Source organism: Pelophylax lessonae (assembly GCF_965119305.1).
Source record: "Pelophylax lessonae genome assembly, chromosome: 9".
In the NCBI taxonomy this organism is placed as follows: Eukaryota; Metazoa; Chordata; class Amphibia; order Anura; family Ranidae; genus Pelophylax; species Pelophylax lessonae.
In genome coordinates, this window is record NC_138776.1 from 237,758,666 (window position 1) to 237,784,644 (window position 25,979).

At 44.6% G+C, this 25,979-nt stretch overlaps 1 protein-coding gene across 1 annotated transcript in view; it reads right to left on the reverse strand.

Annotated features, from left to right (window-relative positions):
• The window catches only part of LOC309563336 (uncharacterized protein), a gene marked incomplete at its 5' end in the record, with an annotated part of 72,188 nt that overhangs the window by 25,096 nt on the left and 21,113 nt on the right, over positions 1-25,979 (reverse strand). The window contains one exon of the mRNA XM_082267731.1: positions 12,330-12,455. Within this exon, the coding sequence (XP_082123857.1) occupies positions 12,330-12,455 (126 nt within the window). The remainder of the gene's footprint in view (positions 1-12,329; positions 12,456-25,979) is intronic.

Consider the following 25,979-nt stretch of genomic DNA (forward strand, 5'->3'; position numbering starts at 1 on the left):
ACTACCTCACATTAATAAAAATGAATGAGGCATGGATCTCTGAGGAATTCAACACATATGACCAGTAGACCATGTTTCATTGAAATTCCTCATGCCAGGCCACAAATATCCGCCAGACCACCATCCACCCACAGCAATTCCTGGTCCTTGGCTTCGCTACATACAATGGCATAAAAGGCATTTCATGTCCATTTCAATGGCTAATTTGTGGAGCCTATACAGGCCGACACTTAATTCTGTATACTGTGTGAATGCCTAATGTACCTCCAGCCATCAAATACACTACGTTCTTAGCTGTCAGTTAAACCCATATGAGCTAATTTTTGGAGCCTAAACAGGCCGACACTTCTGTATCCTGTGAATGCCTAATCTACCTCCAGCCATCAAATACTACATTCTTAGCTGTCAGGTAAACCCATGTGGGCTTATTTTTGGGGCCTATACTGGACGACACTTCTGTATCCTGTGAATGCCTAATGTACCTTCAGCCACCAAATACTACATTCTTAGCTGTCAGGTAAACCCATATGGGCTAATTTTTGGGGCCTTTTATGGCCGACACTTACTTCTGTATCCTGTGAATGCCTAATGTACCTTCAGCCACAGAATACAACGTTCTTAGCTGTCAGGTAAATCCATGTTGGCAAATTTTTGGGGCAAATGCTGGCCGACACTTACTTCTGTATCCTGTGAATGCCTAATTTTTCAGACTGGAAATGAAAAACAATGCGTTTGTAAAGGTTTCTGCGAAATTGTGGAATGCATGCAGACCCATTTTACAGATGTGTGAATGGACCCTATATGTATTAGATATGTATTTACCGGCTGCTGTCAGTTCTGGCTGATTTATGAAAAAAAAAATATATATTTTTTGCTGTAAAAAAAAAATGAAGGGCAACTTTTTCAACTGCAATACTTCTGTTATGACATTGTCCATGTGCTGGAACTATTTGTGCACAGCTAGTACATCTTTTGTGGCTGCAAATAAGACCTAAAGGTTTTTAAAGTTCGCCTCCCATTAAAGTCAATGGGGTCCGCCGAGAGCTTTCTGTTTGCGTACTTTTGAGAAAATTTGCGGCTGACGTTCGTGAACAGCCCCAGCCGATGTTCTTCCATCTCTAATGTCTAAACTGCTGGCAACAAAAGTGAGTACACCCCTAAGTTAAAATGTCCAAAATAGGCTCAAATTGTCAATATTTTGTTTGGCCACCATTATTTTCGAGCACTGCCTTAACCCTCTTGGGCATGGAGTTCACCAGAGCTTCACAGGTTGCCACTGGAGTCCTCTTCCACTCCTCCATGACGACATCACAGAGCTGGTGGATGTTAGAGACCTTGCGCTCCTCCATCTTCCATTTGTCCCATAGATGCTCAGTAGAGTTCAGGTCTGGAGACATGCTTGGTCAGTCCATCACCTTTACCCTCAGCTTCTTTAGCAAGGCAATGGTTGTCTTGGAGGTGTGTTTGGGGTCATTACCATGTTGGAATACTGCCCTGCGGCCCAGTCTCCGAAGGGAGGGGATCATGCTCTGCTTCAGTATGTCACAGCACATGTTGGCATTTATGGTTTCCTCAATGAACTGTAGCTCCCCAGTGCTGGCAGCATTCATGGAGCCCCAGACCATGACACTCCCACCTCCATGCTTGACTATAGGCAAGACACACTTGCCTTTGTACTCCTCACCTTTTTGCTGCCACACATTCTTGACACCATCTGAACCAAATAAGTTTATCTTGGTCTCACCAGACCACAGGACATGGTTCCATTAATCCATGTCCTTAGTCTGCTTGTCTTCTGCAAAGTGTTTGCAGACTTTCTTGTGCATCATCTTTAGAAGAGGCATTCTTCTGGGACAACAGCCATGCAGACCAATTTGATGCAGTGTGTGGCATATGGTCTGAGCACTGACAGGCTGACCCCCACCCCTCCAACCTCTGTAGCAATGCTGGCAGCACTCATACGTCTATTTCACAAAGACAACCTCCAGATACGATGCTGAGCATGTGCACTCAACTTCTTTGGTTGACCATGGCGAGGCCTGTTCTGTTAGGAACCTATCCTGTTAAACTGCTGTATGGTCTTGGCCACCGTGCTGCAGCTCAGTTTCAGGGCCCTGGCAATCTTCTTATAGCCTAGATCCATAGAGCAAAAGTTATTTTTTTCAGATCCTCAGAGAGTTCTTTGCCATGAGGTGCCATGTTGCACTTTCAGTGATCAGTATGAGAGAGTTAGAGCGGTAACACCAAATTTAACACACCCGCTCCCCATTCACACCTGAGATCTTGTAACACTAACGAGTCTCATGACACCAGGGAGGGAAAATGGCTAATTGGGCCCAATTTGGACATTTTCACTTAGGAGTGTACTCACTTTTGTTGCCAGCGGTTTAGACATTAACCACTTAAGCCCCGGAGGATTTGGCTGCTAAAGGACCAGGGTTTTTTTTGCGATTTTTTACTGCGTGACTTTAACGGACAATTGCGCGGTCGTGCGACGCTGTACCTAAACGAATTTGACGTCCTTTTTTTCCCACAAACAGAGCTTTCTTTTGGTGGTATTTGATCACCTGTGCGATTTTTTGATCACGCGCTATAAACAAAAAAAGAGCGTAAATTTTGCAAAAATAACAATATTTTTCACATTTTTTTATATGAAATTCCCCAAAAAAAAAAGTAAAAATCAAAATTTTTTAACATTTTTCGGCCAATTTGTTTTATGCTACCTATGTTTGGTAAAAAAAATCGCAAAAAGCGTATTTTGATTGGTTTGCGCAAAAGTTATCGCGTTTACTAACAAAGAGAAAGATTTTTGTCATTTTTGGTGTTTTTTTTTTTAACGCATAATGGCGGCGATCTGCGATTTTTTTTTCGGTACTGCGACATTGCGGCGGACAGATCGGACCCTTGACTGACATTTTTGACACTTTTGGGGTTACCAGTGACATTACTGCAGTAATCAGTGCTATACATATGCACTGTTACTGCAAAAATGACACTGGCAGGGAAGGGGTTAACTTTATTGGACAGGGAGGGGTTAAGTGTGTCCTAGGGGCGTGCTTTCTACTGTGTAGGGACATGGCTATTGGTGTAAAAGCAAAGATCAACCGTTCTACATAGTAGAACGGTCAGATCTTCACTTTTACACAGGGAGAACTGACAGGCAGCTTGTTTACACAAGCTGCTCTGTCTTTCTCCCTTCACAGGAGCGATCGTAGTGTGGCCGGCGGACATCGAGTCCGCCGGTCACACGCACTGACTTGCCTGTGAACGAGCCGCGGCGTCGCAAGTCAGTGACAGGCGAGTGACGTACCGATACGTCACTCTGCCTGGCCGGGGCTGACCGCCGCAGTATATAGTCGTGCGGCGGTCGGCAACCGGTTAATGGCTGTGTGTTGAGTTATTTTGAAGGGACAGCAAATTTATACTGTTATACAAGCTGTACACTCACTACTCTACATTGTAGCAAAGTGTAATTTCTTCAACTTTGTCACATGAAAAGATATAATAAAATATTTACAAACATGTGAGGGGTGTACTCACTTTTGTATATAGCAGAATGTGAAAAATATTGTTTTTTTTCAGAATTGTCGCTCTTTTTTTGTTTATAGCACAAAAAATAAAAATCACACAGGTGATCAAATACCTCCAAAGGAAAGCTCTATTTGTGGGGAAAAAAAAGGACATCAATTTTATTTCAGTACATTGTCACACGACCACGCAATTTTCAGTTAAAGTAACGCAGTGCCGAATTGCAAAAAAAAATGACCTGGTCATTAAGGGGGCAAATGCTCCCGATCCAGAAGTTAATAATATACACTCATTTGGGTTATTTTTACCAAATATATGTAGCAGTATACCCAATATATGTAGCCCAAGTTTATGAAGAAAAATTACTTATTTGCAAAATTTTATAACAGAAACTAAAAAAAAGTGTTTTTATTTTTCAAAATGTTCTCTATTTTTTGCTTATATTGCAAAAAATAAAAAACCCCAGTGGTGATTAAATACCACCTGAAGAAAGCTCCATTTCTGTGAAAAAAAAAAAAAAATGTTAAAAATGTTGTTTGGGTACAGATCCCAAAAAACTGTTGCAACAAATGCATGAGGACACGAGGCCATAGAAGAAGAGATTTAACCTCAGGCTACGCAGGGGGTTCTTTACAGTAAGGGCTACAAGATTGTGGAACTCTCTACCACAAATGGTAGTAACTGCGGGGAGTGTGGATACTTTAAAAAAAAACTCTTGGACGTACATCTCAAGGATCAAAACATTCAGAGGTATGTGAGATGATTGCGTCCACACACACCTACACAGGTTGAACTGGATGGACTATTGTCTTTAGTCAACCTCAACTACTATGTAACTATGTAAGTATGTAGCATGGCTGAGTAATCGTCATTCAAAGTGTGAGAGCACTGAAAACTCAAAATGGGTCTGGACGGGAAGGGGGTGAAAGTGCCGAGTATTGAAGTGGTTAAGGGGGGGATATGAACATGTATAAATACATAACCAGTCCATAGACTGAACTTAGCGTTGAGTTTTTCACTTTGAGGTCATTACAGAGGACAAGGGGGGTTCTCTTTATGTCTGGAAGAAAGGACATTTAACCTTCACATACAGAACGGCTTCTTCACATTAAAGTGAAACTTCACTCTCTCAATCAACATTTACTATTTCTAAACTTTATTCTACTAGCGTTAGCAAATAGATAGGAAAGTATATCTTATTTACTTTGCTTTTTTTTTTTTACATTTCATTTACTTTCTGGTTTCTTGCCTAGGCAAATGATGTTATGCATTCCAGGAGTCTTCAGGAGGGGTTTTCTCAGCTAAGCACACCCTCCTACCTGCAAGCCTGAGCTAAGGACAGATGGATTCCAGGAAGTAAATGCTACACAAATCTTCTGCCCTGACTCAAGATGACCACATTATAAATGATTGAAATTGCACTTTTGCTTTGTGGTACTCAGATGCTGTGTAGTTCCACATTAACCGCTTGCCGACCGCCGCACGACTATTTACTGCGTCAGTCAGCCCCGTACAGGCAAAGTGACCTAGGACTACGTCGCTAGCCTATTGTTATCACTGAAAGAAAAAGAGAAAATTCTATATTTTGGGTTATCACTACAACTTTAGAGGGGAAATCTTCCATTAGGCAGATTTTCCATCCTTTCCTGTTTTGGCAATAAGACAGGAAGTGAAATATTACAAATGGCATAAAACCTAACAGGGGTTATAACTAGGGATCGACCGATTATCGGCAAAGCCGATATGCACTTTCCCCGATATATCGGAATCGGCCACCAAGGTGACCGATATTGCCAATATTTCGGCAAAGTACTTGTACCGGAGTGATGCCTGCAGCTAGAGGAATGACCCCGTTACCGGCGTCCCTAGCTGACGGTCGGCTGTCTTATAATGACAACCAATGCGTGGAGGGGACATCCCCCCCCCTCCCGCCGCCTTCCACGGCTAGCCCGGGTATCCTGTCCCACCGGGAGACCCGAGCAACTAGCCTGCATGGCTGCCGAAGACCCAATCAAATCCGCATTCGCCTCTGATTGGGTCTCCATGCGAAAACCCGGAAGTGATGTCATGACATCACTTCCAGGTACTCGGCGCCAGATTAAAAAAAAATTAAAGCATTCAAAACAGCCAAACTTGGCGTTTTTAATGCTTTTTAAGTGCAGGGGAGGGGTTTGGGGTCTTTTAGACCCCCAGATCCCTCCACAACAGTACCTGTCAAGTGCTAAAAATATTAAAAATATTTTTTTTAAATATCGGCCAATATCGGCCAATACCAATATTCAATGGCCAAAATATCGGTATTGGCAACGAAAAACCAGTATCGGTCGAACACTAGTTATAACCCTCCCTTACTCTGTCTAAAATAAAAAAAAAATGTTTTGCTTACTTTACTGTGTTACTTAAATGTAATGGATTTGCAAAAACTTTCATATTATGCTGTATTTAATCACTGTGCAATGACAGTCACTGGGGGAATTTACTAAATTTAACAGACAGGATCTGAATTACCTGTGCATAGTAACCAATCAGCAGTGTTTAAGTAAACGGCGTTACTTAACGCAGTTACTTTTCAGGGTAACGAGTAATCTATCAGATTACTCGTTCTCTCCCTGTAACGCCGCTGCCGCTACTTCCGGCTGCGTTACCGCAATTACATCTACCGCCACTAGATGACAGTAGATGTAATTGTATTCCCCCTCTCCTCTATGACCGCTGTCCGCGGTACTGGAGAGCGAAGAGGTGGAGACTCATCGAGTGAGTCACGTCACACGGCACCAGGACAGGACTCGGAGTCAGACAGTCACAGCCTCAGGCTCACACAGCAGCAGCAGAACAGCGCACCAGGAGGACAGGGGAGAGGGCTTAGAGTCCGGCGATCCGACCCAGCCATTGTCGCCCGCCCACAGTGCCAGTCTGCCAGTGCCTGCCACCGCTCACCACACTAGTAGTAGACACAGTGTCAGACTGTCAGTATATAACTTGTGTTGTTGTGTGACTACTGACTTTAGCAGCAGAACAGCGTGCCAGGAGGACAGGGGAGAGCCCAGCCATTGCCGCCCACAGTGCCAGTCTGCCAGTGCCACCCACCACCACACTCGACACTGCAGTATATAACTTGTGTGACTTAACTTTTGCCTGGCAAAATATAATATAAATATTATAACAAGTCAACCAGTGGCAGTTACAATTACAAAACTATATAGTCCAGGCCAGGAGGAGACTCCACCACCAGTCCACCACCACCACAGGGCAGTAGGGCACTGGGCAGCAGCCAGCAGGAGGTCCACCACCACCAGTCCACCAACGACGGTCCAACGCCAGCCCAGTAGAGGAGAGAGGCACAGAGACAGGCAGGCCTGAGGCCTGCAGGAGGACGGAGCCAGAGGGACCCGGACAACAGTGTGCCTGCCAGGCCAGAGGCCACACCACCACCAGCAAGCCCAGCACAGCAGGTACCAAAAAAAAAAAAAAAAACTTTCAGTCAGTCACAGACAGTCAGGACAGGAGTCAGGAATCAGACCCCCACCAGCCACATCATGTGGTATAGAAGATAATGGAAGATGCCTTCTAAGAGGAAACACATGGGATTGGAGCTAGCAACGTGACATCAATATGTGCGGACCGTTCTGCAGGCGGCCATGTTTGGTTTTATGCACATTGCCAGATTCTAACATCTTTGATGTAAGTGCAATTTTTATTCAATTAAACAAGTTTTTAAACGCTAAATCACTATGAGCCTCTTCTTTAATCCTCTATGCCACATGATGTGAGGCACAAGAGTAAGGAGAAATACAAGCCTGGAGTAATTTCCTGAATCTGGCTCAATACCTGCCTTCACAGCTGTTTTACTCACACACGCATCTCTTGGTTGGATCATTACATCTGGTAAGTGGCCATTTTTATGCACCTAGCACAGCGTTGATGCACTTTTATTTTGGAGTTTTTGATTCGCACAACCAGTACTTTTGTTGGAACTGCATGTGGGAAGTTGGAAACACCTTCCTTTTATGCAAATATTACATAGTTACATAGTTTGTGAGGTTGAAAAAAGACATTAGTCCATCCAGTTCAACCTATCATGTGTGTGTGTTAGTACATTGTATACCCCTGTATTTTGTGGCCTTTAAGGTGCCCATCTAATAGTTTTTTGAAACTATCAATGCTCCCTGCTTGTGGAAGCGAATTTCACATCCTTACTGCTCTGACAGTGAAGAACCCCTTATGTATTTTAAGGTTAAACCGTTTTTCCTCTAGTTTTAGTGAGTGGGCACATGTCTTATTGTATTCCCTTTCTCTAAAAAGTTTGTTCCTTATGCTAGGGTCCTCTCCAGTACAGTATTTGTACATTGATATCATATCCCCCCTCAAGCGTCTCTTCTCCAGAGAGAATAAGTTCAGTGCTTGTAGTCTTTCCTCATAGCCGATGCCCTCCATTCCCCTAATTATTTTTGTTGCCCTTCTCTGGACTCTCTCCAGTTCCAGCACATCCTTTCTGAGGACCGGTGCCCAGAACTGGACAGCATACTCCAGATGTGGCCGGACCAGAGTCTTGTAGAGTGGAAGAATAATCTCTTTATCTCTGGAGTGAATCCCCTTTTTTATACATCCCAGTATTCTGTTGGCTTTGCTTGCAGCGGCTTGGCATTGCATGCCACTGCCAAGCCTGTTGTCTACCAGTACCCCCAGGTCCTTTTCCATCTTAGATTCACCCAGAGGTTTCCCCCCTAGTGAGTAGCTTGCTTTCGTGTTTCTGACGTCCAAGTGCATTACTTTACATTTTTCAACATTAAACCTCATCTGCCATGTAGTTGCCCACCCCATTATTTTGTTCAGGTCCGCTTGTAAGATTTCCACATTCTGCATAGAAGATATTGGCATGCCTAGTTTAGTATCATCCGCAAATACCAAGATTGTACTAGATATCCCCTCCTCTAGATCATTTATGAATAACTTAAACAAGATTGGTCCCAGGACAGAACCTTGGGGGACCACGCTTTCCACATCTGCCCAATCCGAGTACTCCCCATTAATCACCACCCTCTGGACTCTCCCCTGGAGCCAGTTCTCTATCCAGGTACTCACCTTATGGTCCATACCTACCTTCCTTAGTTTGAACAGTAAGTGTTTGTGGGGAACGGTGTCAAAGGCCTTTGCAAGGTCCAGATACACCGCATCCAGAGGCTTACCTTTATCTAGGTGGCAGCTCACTTCATCGTAGAAGGTTAATAGATTGGTTTGGCAAGAATGATTTTTCATGAATCCATGCTGATTACTACTAATAATACAGTTTTCATTACTAAAGTCTTGTATGTGGTCCCTTAACATACCCTCCAAAATCTTGCAGACTACTGATGTTAGGCTGACCGGCCTATAGTTACCCGGGATATATCTCGGCCCTTTTTTAAATATTGGTACCACGTTGGCTTTTTTCCAATCAGCTGGCACCATACCCGTCTGTAGACTATCCTTAAAGATCAGGAATAATGGTCTGGCAATCACCTGGCTGAGCTCTTTAAGAACCCTCGGGTGCAAGCCATCCGGTCCCGGTGATTTATTTATCTATCTTCTGTTAGCCATGGTGGTTCTTTCTGAAGTGTATTATTTAGTTTAGCCTTACAAGCTGGGTTAGTGTAGCCCCCCAATTCTTTTGTGAAAACTGAAGAGAAGAAATTATTTAACACTTCCGCCTTTTTTCTGTCCTCTGTGGCCAGATTCCCTTTATCGTCTTTAATGAGGCCAATGTGTTCTGGCCTCGCTTTCTTACTGTTTATATACTTAAAGAATTTCTTGGGGTTCTTTTTACTCTCTTCCACTATATCTCTCGTGTTCTATTTTAGCCGCCTTGATTTCATCTTTACATATCTTATTACACTCTTTGTAATGCTTGAATGCTGCCAATGACCCCTCAGTCTTGTATTTTTTGAAGGCCTTTTCTTTAGTATTAATATGTATTTTTATGTTGGAGTTTAGCCACCCAGGGTTTAGTTTTGCTCTTTTAAATTTATTTCCCTTTCGAATACACTAGCCAATCCCTTTGTTTAGTATGCTCTTGAAGCAGTCCCATTTTTCTCCGTGTTCTTTGTTCCCAGGGTTCTATCCCATTTGATATTTTCTAGCAGAGAGCGCAGTTTTGGGAAATTGGCTCCTTTGAAATTCAGTGTCCTTATATTACCCTTGTGCTTCCTATTACTATGATAAATACTGAATCTAATTGACCTATGGTCACTGTTTCCTAAGTTGCCCCATATTTCTATATCCGTGAGCAGGTCTGTATTGTTGGTAATCAGTAGGTCAAGTACCGCATTGTTTCTTGTCAGTGCGTTCACCATCTGACCCATAAAATTGTCCTGCAAAACATTTAGGAACTGCCGAGCTGTCATGGATATGCAATAATGTCTGGTAGCTTACCTGTTCCTCATGTCTGCATTAGGGGCCAGACTCTTCCTTCTGGCTGCTTTTATCACCTCTACTTCCTGTTCCTGGCCCTCCCAGGTCATCACAGGAAGCCTATATTAACCAGCGCACTGCAGGCCTGCCTTGCTGTTCAACAGTATTAGCTTCCTGTTTCCTGTTTGCCGTGTGCTTGAACCTTCTCCTCTGTGTACCGACTTTGGCTTGTCTCTGACTATTCCTGTTTGCCTGTTACCCTGACCTTTGGCTTGTCCCTTGACTACCCTTGTCTGCCTGTTACCCCGACCTCGGCTTACCCTTCACCATTCTGTGTGTCCTGTGTGGCTGCTTCCCTTCACTCCCTACGGAGCGTGACCTGGGGGACCCCAGGGGCCGCGACCTGGGCCCAGCTGCAGCGAAGTCCATCCTCACCACTAGAGGCTCTGGTAAACACCTGCTGGGTCTTAGACTCCGCACCCTGGGGAATCTTGGTTTCACATTCCGGTCCATCCGCAGCAGTCTGCTATAGGGTTCACTACCTTGCGCTGCGCCCCTGCCTCCAACAGGGTGCAGTTGTCACCTGGCCACAGGTGACCTGACACAAGCCTTGGCTGAATGCGCGGTTCCTTCTAACCAGTCTATATCTGGATAATTAAAGTCCCCCATTATAATGACATTTCCCATCCTTGCTGCCAATCCTAACTGTAAAAGGAGGTCTGCCTTCCCCTACTCCCTCTGGTTGGGGGGCCTATAGCATACGCCCCTTTTAAGTTCTACCCATAGGGATTTTACCTCGTCCATAGCTCCATTATTAATATCATCCCTCATATTTACCTTTACACTGTTCTTAATATACAGACATACTCCTCCCCCTTTTTTACCTTCTCTATCCCTGCGATAAAGGGAATACCCCTGAATGGTCGCCATCCAATCATGAGAGCTGTCGAACCAAGTCTCTGTTATCCCCACAAAATCTAAGTCCTCCTCAAACATAAGTAGCTCCAGCTCTCCCATCTTGTTGGCCAGGCTTTTGGCATTGGTAAACAAACCTCGTAATTTTGACCGGTTGCATATATCCTTGTTTGATCTTGTTTTTAGGCTGCTCTTGTGATTTTTCCCCATACCCACCTTGGGTTTAGGGGCTCTGAACACCCTACCGGTAATGTCCCCCTTTTTGCCCTCTGAATCTTGCTCCCCGCTGGCTAATTCTAAGTATATGAAGTATGAAGCACAGATATTTCTTTAAGAACTTTTTGCACACCTGACTTTTATTAGCAGCTTTTTTTAACCAATTTACACGATTCATTCATAAATTTGGTTCCATATAAGTGTAGCCAAGTGAAGAAATTGCTTCCAGCATAGTTAAGGCTGACATACTGTTCCTTTAAGTTTGTGCTTATTGTGGGTTTCTCCTGAAAGAGTAGCGTGTTGGATTGTGGGAGATATAGTCCAAAGGAGGACGAAGACTGTGGAAAGTGGGCCGGATTGAACTATGGGTGATAGATAACTAATTGTAGTAAGCGCAGCAGCTCACGGAGAGAGAGAAAGGGCCCGTGATAAAGCACAGACACAGGGAGAACCTTAATATAGCGGAGCGGTTGCCATAGGACACTCCTAAGCTTTGATAGTGCGCGGCAGTCCAGGAGGCCGCAGTTGTACACATACAACGATTTATACTGATTTAATCTTAGATAGAATCTGGATTACAAATACCCCCCTTTTCTCTTTAGATTACAAATATCATTCATGGAATGATTAGAGCTCCTACTGCCGGCGAAGATTAGCAAGGCCTTGCCAGGAAGAGATTAATTTAATTTATAGATAGGGGGCCCCCTATAGGTGGTAGAGTGCACTCTTTCAGGTTATATTTAGAATTGAAATGTATTCTATTGAGATACAGTATATACATGCAGCTGAGTTAGTTAGATCTAACTGCTTTATCTATAGTTGATATAGAGTTAAACGTCTGATTGTCACTCTCACACATTTATAAGAGAGATTGTATCATTATTGCATACAAATCCATATACTTCTCAAGTTAGATATTGTTATATCTATTCATAGCTTATACTATTGTTATATGGGATTCTGAGTCTTGGGCTTCACAGTGATTCTGAGACTTGAAGATTCAGAATCTCACTTTTGCTTTTTATGCTGATATTTCCTGTTGTGTTGAAAGTATATCTGTTTATTTCCTTCTCAAGTCAGTAAACTGATATATTGATATTCAAGTGTCATTGTTGTTTCTCTGAACTACCATGTGAGAACCAATAGTGTCTAGCGGGTTGGAAGTGCCTCAGGGTCAAGGGAGTGTGGAGGAAACAAACATACTCAGCAGCCCCTGTGGGGGTCGTGCTACATAAGTAAAATATTTTTTACTATTCAATCTTTGTGTCATAAATAGTACTTACAAATGGTACGCTCCAAAAATTGAATCCATAGGCTGATGTGAATGTGTAGCGTTCATAGTTATTGTCCAGTCGAAGCATGATTGATCCCAGAATAATATTTATGAAGGCAATGAGGAGCTGTACAGCCTGTAGAAAAAAGATAAAGTGAGTTACTTTTCCAGTATTTACATGAGGGGAGTTTTCCAATAACACTTTTCAACCACTTTTTAATTTAATCGATGGTCGTCGAGAGGTATCTTGCCCTTGTACTCACCATATACGTAAATATATACCTTTCAATAGATAAACTGTTAGTGGCAGTGGCGGCTGGTGCTCAAAATTTTTTTTGGGGGGGGGGGGGGGGGTAATAGGCATTGCTTTGAGGCAAATGGAAGAGGGGGGGGGGGAGTGTGGGACTTTAGATGAGGGATTCCATCCCTGAATTCATTTAGAAAAAAATATAAAAGGGTTGGGACTTTATATGAGAGACATGACAGTGACAAGGTTGACAGGGTAAGATATCACATTTATTAATATATACAAGAGACATATAATATTCTATACAAGATAAGACACATTAATATGTATAAAACTGGAGTAGTAAAAAAGATAAGTAGTCCCCAGGACAGCTTCAAAAGAACCAGCATAACAAGTGCCAATCATAAAAGTAATTGAGTAAAATCATGACATCCGCAAACTGACGCGTTTCGTGGACTAATTCCGCCACTTCTTCAAGAGTAGATGTATGATCCATGTCTATAAACAAAAAATGCGTATAAAGACATTGCAAAGAGTGATGGTTGTTGAAAGCTGAAAGGGGGGGGGAGGGAGAGGGAGGAAGAACCTCACAGTCCCACAACTTACATGGTAGCCCTGGCAATGACTGGTGATGGAGGTGGAGGCATGGATCCAGGTACCTCCCACAGGAGCTGAGGATGCTAAGGGTCAGCGGTGAAAGCGAAAGATGACACACACAAGAAAGAGTGTGAATAGAAGGAATTGTAGTAATAGGCATTGCTTTGGGGCAAAAAACGCAGCAAAAAATTGCGTGACTTTGAGGTCACAAAAGTGTGAAAGGGGCCTTCAGTAATTAAGGCATAGCGTGCCCCCTTTCAATGCACAGTGACCAGCGTGCCCCCTTTCAATACAGTGACCAGCATGTCCCCTTTCAATGCAGAGAGATCAGTGTGCCCCCTTTCAATGCAGAGATCACCGTGCCCCTTTCAATGCAGAGATCACCGTGCCTCCTTTCAATGCAGAGATCACCGTGCCCCATTTCAATGCAGAGATGCTAGTGTGCCCCCTTTCAATGCAGAGATGCCAGCGTGCCCCCTTTCAATGCACAGAGACCAGCGTGCCCCCTTTCAATGCACAGATGCCAGCGTGGCCCCTTTCAATGCACAGATGCCAGCATGCCCCCTTTCAATGCAGAGATACCAGCATGCCTCCTTTCAATGAAGAGATGCCAGCGTGCTCCCTTTCAATGCAGAGATGCCAGCGTGCCCCGTTTCAATGCAGAGATGCCAGCGTGCTCCCTTTCAATGCAGAGATCCCAGCGTGCCCCCATTCAATGCATAGATGCCAGCGTGCCCCCTTTCAATGCACAGAGACCAGCGTGCCCCCTTTCAATGCACAGATGCCAGCGTGGCCCCTTTCAATGCACAGATGCCAGCATGCCCCCTTTCAATGCAGAGATACCAGCGTGCCCCCATTCAATGCAGAGATGCCAGCGTGCCCTCATTCAATGTAGAGATGTCAGCGTGCCCCGTTTCAATGCAGAGATACCAGCGTGCCCCCTTTCAATGCAGAGATAACAGTGTGCCCCCTTTCAATGCATAGATGCCAGCATGCCTCCTTTCAATGCAGAGATGCCAGCGTGCCCCCTTTCAATGCAGAGATGCCAGCGTGCTCCCTTTCAATACAGAGATCCCAGCGTGCCCCCATTCAATGCAGAGATGCCAGCGTGCCCCCATTCAATGCACAGAGACCAGCGTGCCCCCATTCAATGCAGAGATGCCAGCGTGCCCCCATTCAATGCAGAGATGCCAGTGGGCCCCCTTTCAATGCAGAGATGCCAGCGTGCCCCCTTTCAATGCAGAGTGAACAGCGTGCCAAGCCCCCCCCCCCCGAGACCAGTGCACTTACCTGTAGCGGTGGCTTCTCTTCAGTCTCCCGGCATCTCCTCGAGTCCTCAGTCCTCCCACCTCCTCCTCTGCCAATGGCATGGGGTTTGCCTTTCGGCCAATTAGAAAGCGCGTATAGGACCCGCTTCCTGATTGGCCAGGAGGAGGATCCGTGTGACAATAGCGAATTTTCATTTTCTATTGTCACACAATGGGTGGGCTCAGGGCGCACTGCTCTGCGCCCCGGGTCCACCCTTTGCTGAAGCCTATTAGAGCCTCTGGCTCTAATCAGGTGACTAAAAAAAAAAAAGCGCTGACTGAGAGGGGAGACAATGGAGACCCTGTGGCTGCAGTATCGTGAGGACAGGGACTCATGTCAAGGGGCCTGACCTAAGGGGGGCCACCCCTGCTCATGGGATGGTCAGTGGACGAGTGTCAGCAGAAAGAGGATGCTAGGTAGAGTATCCTGAAGATAAGATAATATATTGTCCACCAAGTTGTCTTGGGAGAAAGCAAGAGACTTAAACTCATTCGTCTAAAGTGGCAGGATGAACTAACAGCCTGGCTGTTCCACACCTAGGAGTGAAGTAGAAGATAGAAGTCCTCAGATGTTGTGAATAGGTAAATTGGAGTATCCCACTTTTCCCTTCCCCTATCCCCATTACAAAACAAAAAACAACCAAATACCCCTGGACTGTTAATTGAACTGAGCCAAGAGGCATGTAAAAATTGCATTTGGTTATAGCCATGTGTTGGTAACCAGGGGGACCCGCAGAATGGATATTCAGCAGTCCATACGGGTGCAGTGCTACACTTCCTTAAAGTAATATTAAATCCTCAATTTTTAAATCACTTTCAGCAGCTGATTTAATCACTTACTGAGTATGCAGCTTCTTTATTTTTGAATCCTTCCCTATGCTCCAGTTTAGGCTGGTGCCATGATCTCTGCCCCAGGTTTTCTGTCTTTTGGTGACTTCTTTCTCCTGCAAGGTACTGTGGAGCCACCCTTGCATGCAAGGGCCAAAGTTGTGTCCTCCTAGAGTGTGCATCATGAGAAAGACACAGCCCCATAGCCTTCATCCTCTCTCTTTTTCAAACTAACAGACTAGTTCCCGCTCGTTATCTATTGGCTCAAACATCCCAGTCTGGAGGTATATAAGGGGAGGATACTGAGCGTAGTGCGTGATCCCTGATGACATCATACGCTGGATGACGAAACCGGTAGGGTCCTCGCACTACGCCCTACGTCACTTCCGGTTCCTTGGAAAGCAGCCGGAACGCAAACCGGCCACAGCGCTGTGAGAAGCTGTTCCTTGTTTTACCCTGATGTAAGTGGCTCAATTTCTTTGATTAAAACTGGCAATATGTACTATACCATGAAGTCCTTTTGTTTTATATGATCGGTCTGTGTGTGGCTTGAGGAGAGGTATTGGAGAAAAGGTCTACCAGTCCTTTTAGAACTGACAGATTCCTGAGATACTATATGAGCGGGGGACGGCATTCCACCCTACTGGGATCCTCCATACAGCATACCACTTACCAGTGCCAGACCCCAAGGGGCCATCCGGTAAGTGTGTGGAGTATCTGGTGGCGGATTTTTTCTCCTCCTTTCTATCCTGACATAAGGATGAATTCCTTTGAGTACCAAGCACCTTAAATCACAGAACTGTTTTGCTGCATATATTGCACCTGCACTTTTGTATACAAGGACTATAATAATTTTATGTCTTATATGGAACTTCATTAACCATATAGACATTTTTTGCACTGTCACTTTATTATTTGGATTGTGTAATATATAATATATCTGCACTGTCATCTATGATATATATATATATATATTTATATATATATATATATATATATATATATATTTTTTTTTTTTTTTTTTTATAATTTTATATATATATTTTTTGATTATTTTTCACCAGAATTTGTGTATAAAATACAAACTAACAGACTGGCTGAAGACTGCACTGTTCACTGTTAACTCTGGAAGACCGGAAATGCAGGGAGAGAGCAGCAGCTAGCAGCACTGAAAGTTGTAAACTGCAAGTACTGGGGTAAGAATTGTAATCGTTTATTAGTGAATGTTTATTTTAACGTGCATAATGTATTGAGCTAAAAAACACTGAGGAATTGGGCTCCTTTCACACCTTCAAGCTAAGCGTGCCGCATTTAGGGCCGCCCATTAATGTCAAGGACGGGAATGAGTGTTTTTTCCTGCGGTTGAAGCTGACTAGGGTTGCCACCTTTTTTTCAAGCCAAACCAGAGATCTTTAGCGGCGCGCAACATTGTTTACATTTTTTTTGTAGTATAAAAAACAAATGACAAAACAAAATATAGTGTAGCCCGATGCTGGTTGTGCTACTATCTTCTTTCCAAGACACTTCTTCTAATCCTATACATAGAGCACTCTTCCTCTAGATCTTAACCAGGAGATAATCACATCATTTCCTGAATGCAGAGGAAAAGCTATTCACTGACAGCAGAGGATTGTGGGACATATAGTCTAGTCATCTGAAGTTACCATAGACTTTATACTGTTTGAAACTACAAGTTCCAGAGTGCTGAAAGACTAAAGAAATTATGGGCAAGCAGATAAATTGAACTGTCCTGGGCAGGCTCTCCCTCTTGGGACACAGGCATCACAGCTGCAAGAGCTGGAGGCTGTCACTCCGGGTGATGTCAGCAGGCACTGTGGCCTATGCAGGGCTGGGACCTCTCACCCTGAGGGCTGCATCCAGCGATATAAGAAAAAAAGTTCAATCCCAGTTGACGCCTTCTAAAGGGGAAACGCGTCGGGTGGAGCCAGCTGAGCCGTCACCACGCACAGTCCGTGCACTGCAGGCGGCCATATTTCAGATGTTTGATTATCAAGAGTTTCATGTAAGTGCAATCTTTTAATAAATTGTTTTTTATGTGAAAGCCCTCTTCTTTCTTATTACTGAGCCAGGATTTCTTTAAAGTCTGAGCATACGACATTCACCTAGGCCCCTCTGCGGAGCATTGCTAAAGGCTGGTCGATCGCTAGATTCCATCAGGACCCCCTGCTCACCTGGTCAGTTGACCCTTGCGGAGTCCTCTCTGTGGAGCTCATTTAAGGGCTATGTGATTGCCTGTTTCTGCTAAGTGGCCAGCCTTCTCCTTTTCTGAGCACCTTGGGGATGCATGCAGCACTCGGAAGAGACCCAACTGGCACCTTTTACAGTCTATTTGCATATAGAGACTGCCTTCTTTGCTATTTTTCCTTCTATGGGACTTTGTCACATGAAGTTTGAATGTTTTTTCTTTTTTTTCATTTGTCACAGTGATTCATACTAGTAGTATTTTTGTATGTGGAGAGCATTTACGTTTTTTACAAGTGTCACATTAGTTTTAGATGTAAATAGGGTTCTTTTGGACCTTGTTACAGTTCACTGATAATCACAAGGTGTGTTACATTACAAATATGTCACATTTATTTTGTTTTAGATAGCGCACTTGTTTTTCTTATATCACTATATGTTTCTCCCAGTGTTTAGGGAGTCCTAAGTGCTGCAATCTAATTGGTTTAGCCAACGCCTCCTTTACTATTATACTAAAACTGAGGGCTGCATCACTGAGCACAGTGTGGCTTTTGCTGTCACCAGAGATGTATAGTAACTAAGTAGAACTACTTCACTACTGTACTTACCGTATTTATCGGCGTATAACACGCACTTTTTCCTCCTAAAAATGGAGGAAAAAGTAGCTGTGCGTGTTATACGCCGATATAACAAAAAAAAAAATGTCCAGAAAGCAGCGCCGAGAGGTAGAAGGGGGCGGGCGGCGCCGAGAGGTGGAAAGGGGCGGGCGGCGCCGAGGAAAAGGAAGGACGTGCTGTCATCGGAAGTCCTGCCTCCTATGCCGACGTCAATCATAGGTGCCGGGACTTCCGATGAGAGCGCATCCTTCCTTCTCCTTGGCGCCGCCCGCCCCCTTCCACCTCTCGCCGCTGCTTTCTGGAGTTTTTTAAAAGCGATGTGTATAGTGGCGCTGGCGAGGCTGCAATTGGCGCTGGCGAAGGCTGCAATTATTTGCACTGGCGAAGGCTGCATGTATGGGCATTGGCAAAGGCTGCATGTATGGGCACTGGCGAAGGCTGCATGTAAGGGCATTGGCAAAGGCTGCATGTATGGGCACTGGCGATGGCCAGGCTGCAATTACGGGCACTGGTGAAGGCTGCATGTGTGGGCACTGGCGCTGGTGAGGCTGCAATTATGGGGACTGGCGCTGGCGAGGCTGCAATTATGGGCACTGCGCTGGCGAGGCTGCATGTATCGGCACTGGCAAGGCAGCATGAAAGGGTACTGCAGTGACAAGGCTGCATGTATGGGCACTGCACTGGCGAGGCTTCATTTAAGGACACTGCGCTGATGAGGCTGCATTTGTGGGCACTGGTAAGACTACATTTAATTTAAAAAAAAATGTTCTGAGTTCAAAGCTGTTTATTTTAAATTTCACCTTTTTTCCTGAAATTTCTGCCCTAAAATTTAGGTGCGTGTTATACGCCGGCGCGTGTTATACGCCGATAAATACGGTAAGTTCCGAAAGGCGGTATCTGTACTTTCCTAGAGTAGAATTTTTTTCTCCTACTTCCACTTTTACTTCACTACATTTTTTCTATGATTTCAATACTTCTACTCCGATATTTTTTTTTTGTGCTGCATAGTTACTCGTTACTATTATAAAAATTACCACTGCCAGAACAGTAGATGGCAGGTTTCACGAAGCTCAAAACATGGGTATTATCAGCGCATACGAAAATAAATGCTACTGTATGTATAAATAAAAGCTGCATTTGAAATAATAAAAAAACAATATGATGTTCAAACTTTTGACTTCTTTCTTTAATAACTACATAACACAGTACTTGTACTTTTACTTTCAGTACTTGAGTAGCAATTTTTTTTCAAAACTACTGGTACTTTTACTTTCAGTACTTGAGTAGCAAAATTTAAAAAAAAACTACTTGCAAAACTTAAGTACAAAAAATGTTGAATACTTTAGTACTTCTACTCAAGTCACTTTTTGATCGAGCACTTGTACTTTTACTCAAGTATGGGTACTTTATACAACTGCCCTGCTGATCTGGACCACATCCCCAGCAAACCCCCATGGCCATTGCTGAGATTCTGAATCCACAGGAGGCCAGTCAGGCACTTTACAACTCACTGTGTACATTCAAGAGCCTGTGCAGGGACTTCTTGCATCATAGAACCCATGTAATGGCTGGATTAGTGAGCAGGCAGATACCTGTCTTATCACTGACACTGTTTCATAGACACTGCATGCAGACACCATTGCACCTGACCAATTTGCTGTGAAAATGTAACACCTTTTACATTCAGCCACATTAAGCTGTCTTTGCCTTGTAACATTTCTGTGCCCCATTATAGCTAGATGTAGATTAAAGCGGAGTTCCGGGCACAGAAAGCATTTTTCAACAAACATACCCCCGGGACAGTCAGGGCTAGTACATTCCACAATGGCTAGCCTCTGATCTGTCCCGGTTCGCACTTACCTTTTAGAAGAAATACTTACTTAGAAGTTTTCTTCCACAGCGTTTCCATCTCGGTTGTGGGCAGCTGAAGCCGGCGCGGTCCTCTTCGGCGTCTTCTTCCGTGTCTTCTTCTCCCAGAATGCGCCTGCACCGGCCCCTCTCGTCACTTCCGGTGCGGCGCCGCATTCCTCCACAGCTTCTGGGCATGCCCAGAAGCTGTTTAGCAGGGGAATGCGGCGTCGCCCGGAAGTGACGAGCGGGGCCGGTGCCGTCGCATTGATTCCTGGGAGCGATGACGTTCAGCTCCCAGGAATCAGTGCAAGCCCGGAAGAGACGACTGAGCCTCGGCACAGAGGGAGGAAGTGAAGACTAGGTGAGTATCTTCGATCTTCAATTACAAGGTGAGTAAATAAAAAAAAAAATCTAACTATCCAATTCCTTTTCAGGTGAGGGGGAACAAGCGGACGGGCACAAAAAAAATATCGATTTTGTGCCCGGAACTCCGCTTTAAAGAGGAAATGCAGCCAAAGCTTGTTTGATTGTAATTCTCCTATGGATCACATGAGTGCAGTCCATTCTGCACTTCTGTGACCCATTTCCAGCAGACAGCTGGAAGCCAGCTGTCAGCTGATGTCACAGAGCCAGTCCAGTTCAGTTGTCAGTTTTAGAGCCGGCGGGGCACAGATACAGCATCGGACTGATGCCGCATTTCACTAGGGAAGTATGATTCTAAAAAAACAAACAAATCCTATACTTTTTTTAAGGATACCCACACTTGCATGGACCTTCTTTCTTCAAAAGAGACTCTTCTTACAGAACCTATGGCAGAATGTAACTTACTAACTGTTACAGTATTGTTTATTAAAGGGGAACTCCTACACAGAACTTTTATATTTACCTCATATTTCTGTGTGGACTGACTAAAAGTCAAAATTTCCTTTTCAACCAATTCATAACAACCATTTGACTTACTGTTATTGCTATTTCTTTTTTTGTTCCTGTGAATTAATTTCAATGCATTTTCTCGCAACTTGGGGATATACCGGTGTCCGTTTAAAGTCTGTTTCACGAAATATCCCAGTAAAGTCTTAACTTGCAAACATTGCTAACTATTGGTGTCTTTGCAATTTGTGTCTGCTTTAAATATTTTAGAACCCAGAGCGTCAGAGGTGTTGCGGAGCTTGAAAGGTCAGGGCAACCATAAGGGAAAAGCAACTTCTGGCGGCTCTTGGGGCACTAGTACTACAGTAGTACAAATATATGTAAAACCTGTATAACCTTTTTTAAAAATTGTGCTGCTTAAGACTTAATGGCACCACCCTACACCCTCAAAAGGGCTGTGTGTTTTTGTGCATTGAAGGAATGCACACAATTTTGAGCACATTCCTGCAACGCAAAACAGTCCACCTAGGGAAAGGGGTAATAAATTTAAATTTAAGCAAGTCCGGCTGCTAAAATTTTCTTGCAGTAGAGGTCTGAATTGCTCTCTAATATAACATAAAAGTAGGCCAAAAACATCCATATTTTAAGTAAAAGAGAATAAAACTGCCATACATCTAGTGTGCCCCTCAGAGTGCCCCCTTACATCTGATGTGCCTCGCAGAGTGCCCCCCTACATCTGGTGTGTCCCTCAGAGTGCCCCCTTACATCTGATGTGCCTCGCAGAGTGCCCCCCCTACATCTGGTGTGTCCCTCAGAGTGCCCCCTTACATCTGATGTGCCTCGTAGGGTGCCCCCCTACATCTGGTGTGTCCCTCAGAGTGCCCCCTTACACCTGGTGTCCCCATCAGAGTTCCCCCTACATCAGGTGTCCCCATCAGAGTCCCTCTTGCATCTGGTGTCCCCATCAGAGTGCCCTCCTACATCTAGTGTGCCCCTCAGAGTGCCCTCTTACATCTAGTGTGCCCCTCAGAGTGCTCTCTTACATCTAGTGTGCCCCTCAGTGTGCCTCCATACATCTGCTGTCTCCATCAGAGTGCCCCCTTAAATTTGGTGTCCCCATCAGAGTGCCCCCTTATATCTGGTGTCCTCAGTAGAGTGCCCCCTTACATCAAGTGTCCCCATCAGGTTCCCCTATACATCAGATGTCCCCATCAGAATCCCTTCACACATCACAATCCCCCTTACATCAGGTGCTCCCAGGTGTCCCTCCACACATCAGGCTTGTCCCCTTATTCCTCTCTCCAGTCTCCAGACAGTCTGTCTTCACTCCCCTGCAGTGCTGCCCTGCAGTGTCAGATCTCTATTGTCCCCTGCAGGCTGGAGGAAGGAAAATGCCTAATCCTCTCTAGCTATTTTAGGGAGCCATGGCCCAATCTAAAGAATGTTTCTGGTTTTCAGGTGGACTGAAAACCAGACAAATAATTCAAAATCCAGACTGTCCAGGTAAAATCCTGAACAGATGGCAATCCCAGAGCCTCCTGGTAGGAACACAGCCTCAGGTCCTAATTTGACAATTGTAAGTGAGTAGCCCAAATGCACACTGTTTGTGTTCTGGGCCATACCCCCGCACCCAATCACCTGTGAAATTAGGACTTATAGCTGCTGCTGGGTCCCCATAGTGTAACATAGGCAGCCTCCACACAGCTTCAGGCAGCTACAGCTACTGTACATAATAGGGACAGACAGATTATCGGCAAGGCCAATATATCGGGGGCCGATATGCACTATCCCCGATATATCGGCCCCGGAACTGGCCGATATTGCCGATATTTTTGTGATGTCATTCTGCCTTATTAGGCCACCTCCCTCGCCTTGGAGTTGGGACTAGTCTCGCAGGAGTCTATCACAGCCTTACACCCACCCACATCAGCCCGGTGCCAGCCTCCCACCCACATCCACATGCACTGTATCAGCGAGCCAGCCAGCCATCCACAGGCCATATACCAGCCAGCCACCCACAGGCCCTGTACCTGCCAGCCACAGGCACTGTACCAGCCAGCCAGCCACCCACAGGCCCTGTACCAGCCAGCCACCCACAGCCCCTGTGCCAGCCACCCATCCACCACAGGGTGCCAGCCAGCCAGCTAGCCACCCACCCACAGGCCCTGTACCAGCCAGTCACAGGCACTGTACCAGCCAGTCGCCCACAGATCCTGTACCAGCCAGCCACCCACAGCCCTTGTGCCAGCCACCCACATACCACAGGGTGCCAGCCAGCCAGCCACCCACCACAGGGTGCCAGCCAGCCAGCCACCCACCAGAGGGTGACAGCCAGCCAGCCATCCACCACAGGGTGCCAGCCAGCCATCCACCACAGGGTGCCAGCAAGCCAGCCACCCACCACAGGGTGCCAGCCAGCCACCCAACCCAGGGTGCCAGCCAGCCACCCAACACAGGGTGCCAGCAAGCCAGCCATTAAGCATTAAACAAAAATTAACTTGTTCAGTACCAGATTTGTGTCAAAAATTGTCTTTATTTTTCAAGACTTTAAATGTACAAAATATCTGGCCATATTGGCCGATACCGATACGTTGTGACCAAAATATCGGTATCGGTATCGGCCCTGAAAAAAACATATAGGTCTATCCCTAGTACATAAACTATTGATTCACACTGTACAGATCCCAGCGCTCCTGGGATTAAGCCACAAGACCTTTTTCACACACATTTGATAACTCAATACTTATAATCTTTTAGATTCAGCAGGAATTTTTTAAACTATCTGGCGTTTGCGTCCACTAGTAATGATTTTATTGTATTTTTACCAAAAATATAATTTTAAAATTTTCTCAGAGGGGACCCTGTCAGGTAGGCTGTACTTGGCCCCATGATTTCTAACAACAGTCCTGTCTATGTTGAATGCGGTACTGGGGACGCATCTCGATTTTGGTCTGATACATAGGCAGGTGTGCCTCTATCCCTTATAATACAGAGATGCAAGTTAAATACTCATTGCACTTTATTGAGGTACACTATATTACCAAAAGTATTGGGACGCCTGCCTTTTACATGAACTTTAATGACATCCCAGTCTTAGTCCGTAGGGTTCAAGCGCATTTGTGAGGTCAGGCACTGATGTGGAGGAGAATGCCTGGCTCACAGTCTCCACTCTAATTCATCCCAAAGGACAAAAAACAAAACCGATCAAAATAAAATAATATAAAAATAGAATAAAGTAAAGTGAAACTAAATAAAAATAAAATAGAAAAAATAGAAAAAAAAAAGAAAAAATAACAAAAAAAATTTTGAATGAGAATAAAAACAAAATGAATAAAATTATGTTTTGGCTAACATTCATTTGTACCTTACATGGTCACCTTCATGGTACTTCACACTCATGCACTTTTTATAGTATTTTTATAATATTCTTCATAGCTGGGTGCAAATAAACTTTATAAAATTGTATTTTTTTGGGCCAATGCTTAGTTCTCACTTTTTATGGCGCTTAGAAAATATAATGGGTCACTTCAGTGTTTTGTTACACATTTTAATGCAAGCTGGTGATGATTATTAGGCAAGTGAGTATTTTGTACAAATCATAATTTTTATGCATATTATCCAACTCCAAGCTGTATAAATTTGAATGCTTATTGGATTTAATCAGGTGAAGTAAGGGGGTGTGGCCTAAGGAGATCAATACCCTATATCAAGATGTGCATAATTACTAGGCAGCCTCTTTTTCCTCAGGCAAAATGGTGCAAAAAAAGAGATTTAACTGACTCTGAAAAGTCAAAATTTTTTTAAAAAGTCCTTCAGAGGGATGCAGCACTCTTAAAATTGCTAGGATATTGGGGCATGATCACAGGGCCATCAAACATTTTGTTGCAAATAGTCAACAGGCTCGCAAAAAACGTGTTGAGAAAAAAAGACACAGATTAACTAACAAAGAAGAATCAAACGTAAAGCTACCAGGAACCCATTGTCCTTCAGTGCTGTCCTATTCCAGAACTGCAACCTACCTAGAGTGGCCAGAAGTACAAAGTGTTCAGTGCTCAGAGACATGGCCAAGGTAAGCAAGGCTGAAACCCGACCACCACTGAACAAGACACATAAGTTAAAACATCAAGACTGGGCCAAAAAATATCTGAAGACAGATTTTTTAAAGGTTTGATGAAATGAGTGTGACTCTTGATGGACCAGATGGATGGACCTGTGACTGGATCAGTAAAGGGCACTGAGTTCCATGTCAACTCAGACGCCAGCAAGGTGGAGGTGGGATACTGGAACGGGGCTGGTATTAATAAAGATGAGCTACTTGGACCTTTTTGGGTTGAAGGTGGACTTAAAATCAACTCCCAAACCTACTACCAGTTTTTAGAAGCAGAGGACACTTTCTTCAAGCAGAAGAAAAAGTTTGCATCTTTCAATAATACCATGATATTTATGCAGGGAATACTCCATCGCATGCATCAAAGTACTCCATTGCAAGGCAAGGAGGCCGGTCCTGGGCTGGAGCACCCCAATAAATACGCCCTGTTGCATTATGTTGGGGAAACCAGTCAGGGACCAGCATTGCTGGAGCAGAGCGACGCCCCTAGCTGCCAGGGGAAGAACTCCTCCTGTGAGGGCAGAGAACAGACAGATTCTGGTGGTAGGGGACTCAATTATTAGAAGGACAGAGAGGGAAATCTGTCAAAAAGACCGTAAGTGCCGAACTGTCTGTTGTTTACCGGGCGCTCGGGTTCGACACATCACGGATCTAGTGGACAGATGATTGGGTGGGGCTGGGGAAGACCCAGCTGTCATGGTACACCTGGGTACCAATGACATAGGCAGAGGAAGATGGAGAGTCCTAAACGATTTCAGGGACTTAGGCGCTAAGTTGAGGAGTAGGACCTCCAAGGTAGTATTTTCAGAAATACTACCTGTAGCTCGAGCCACACCAGAGAGGCAGTGGGAGATTAGGGAAATAAACAAGTGGCTGAGGAGTTGGTGTAGTAAGGAGGGTTTTGGGTTCCTGGAGAACTGGGCCGACTTCTCAGTCGGCTACCTGCTCTTTAGTAGCGATGGATTGCACCTAAATGGGGAGGGTGCAACAGTACTGGGTGAGAAGATGGCCAACAAGTTAGAGGGGCTTTTAA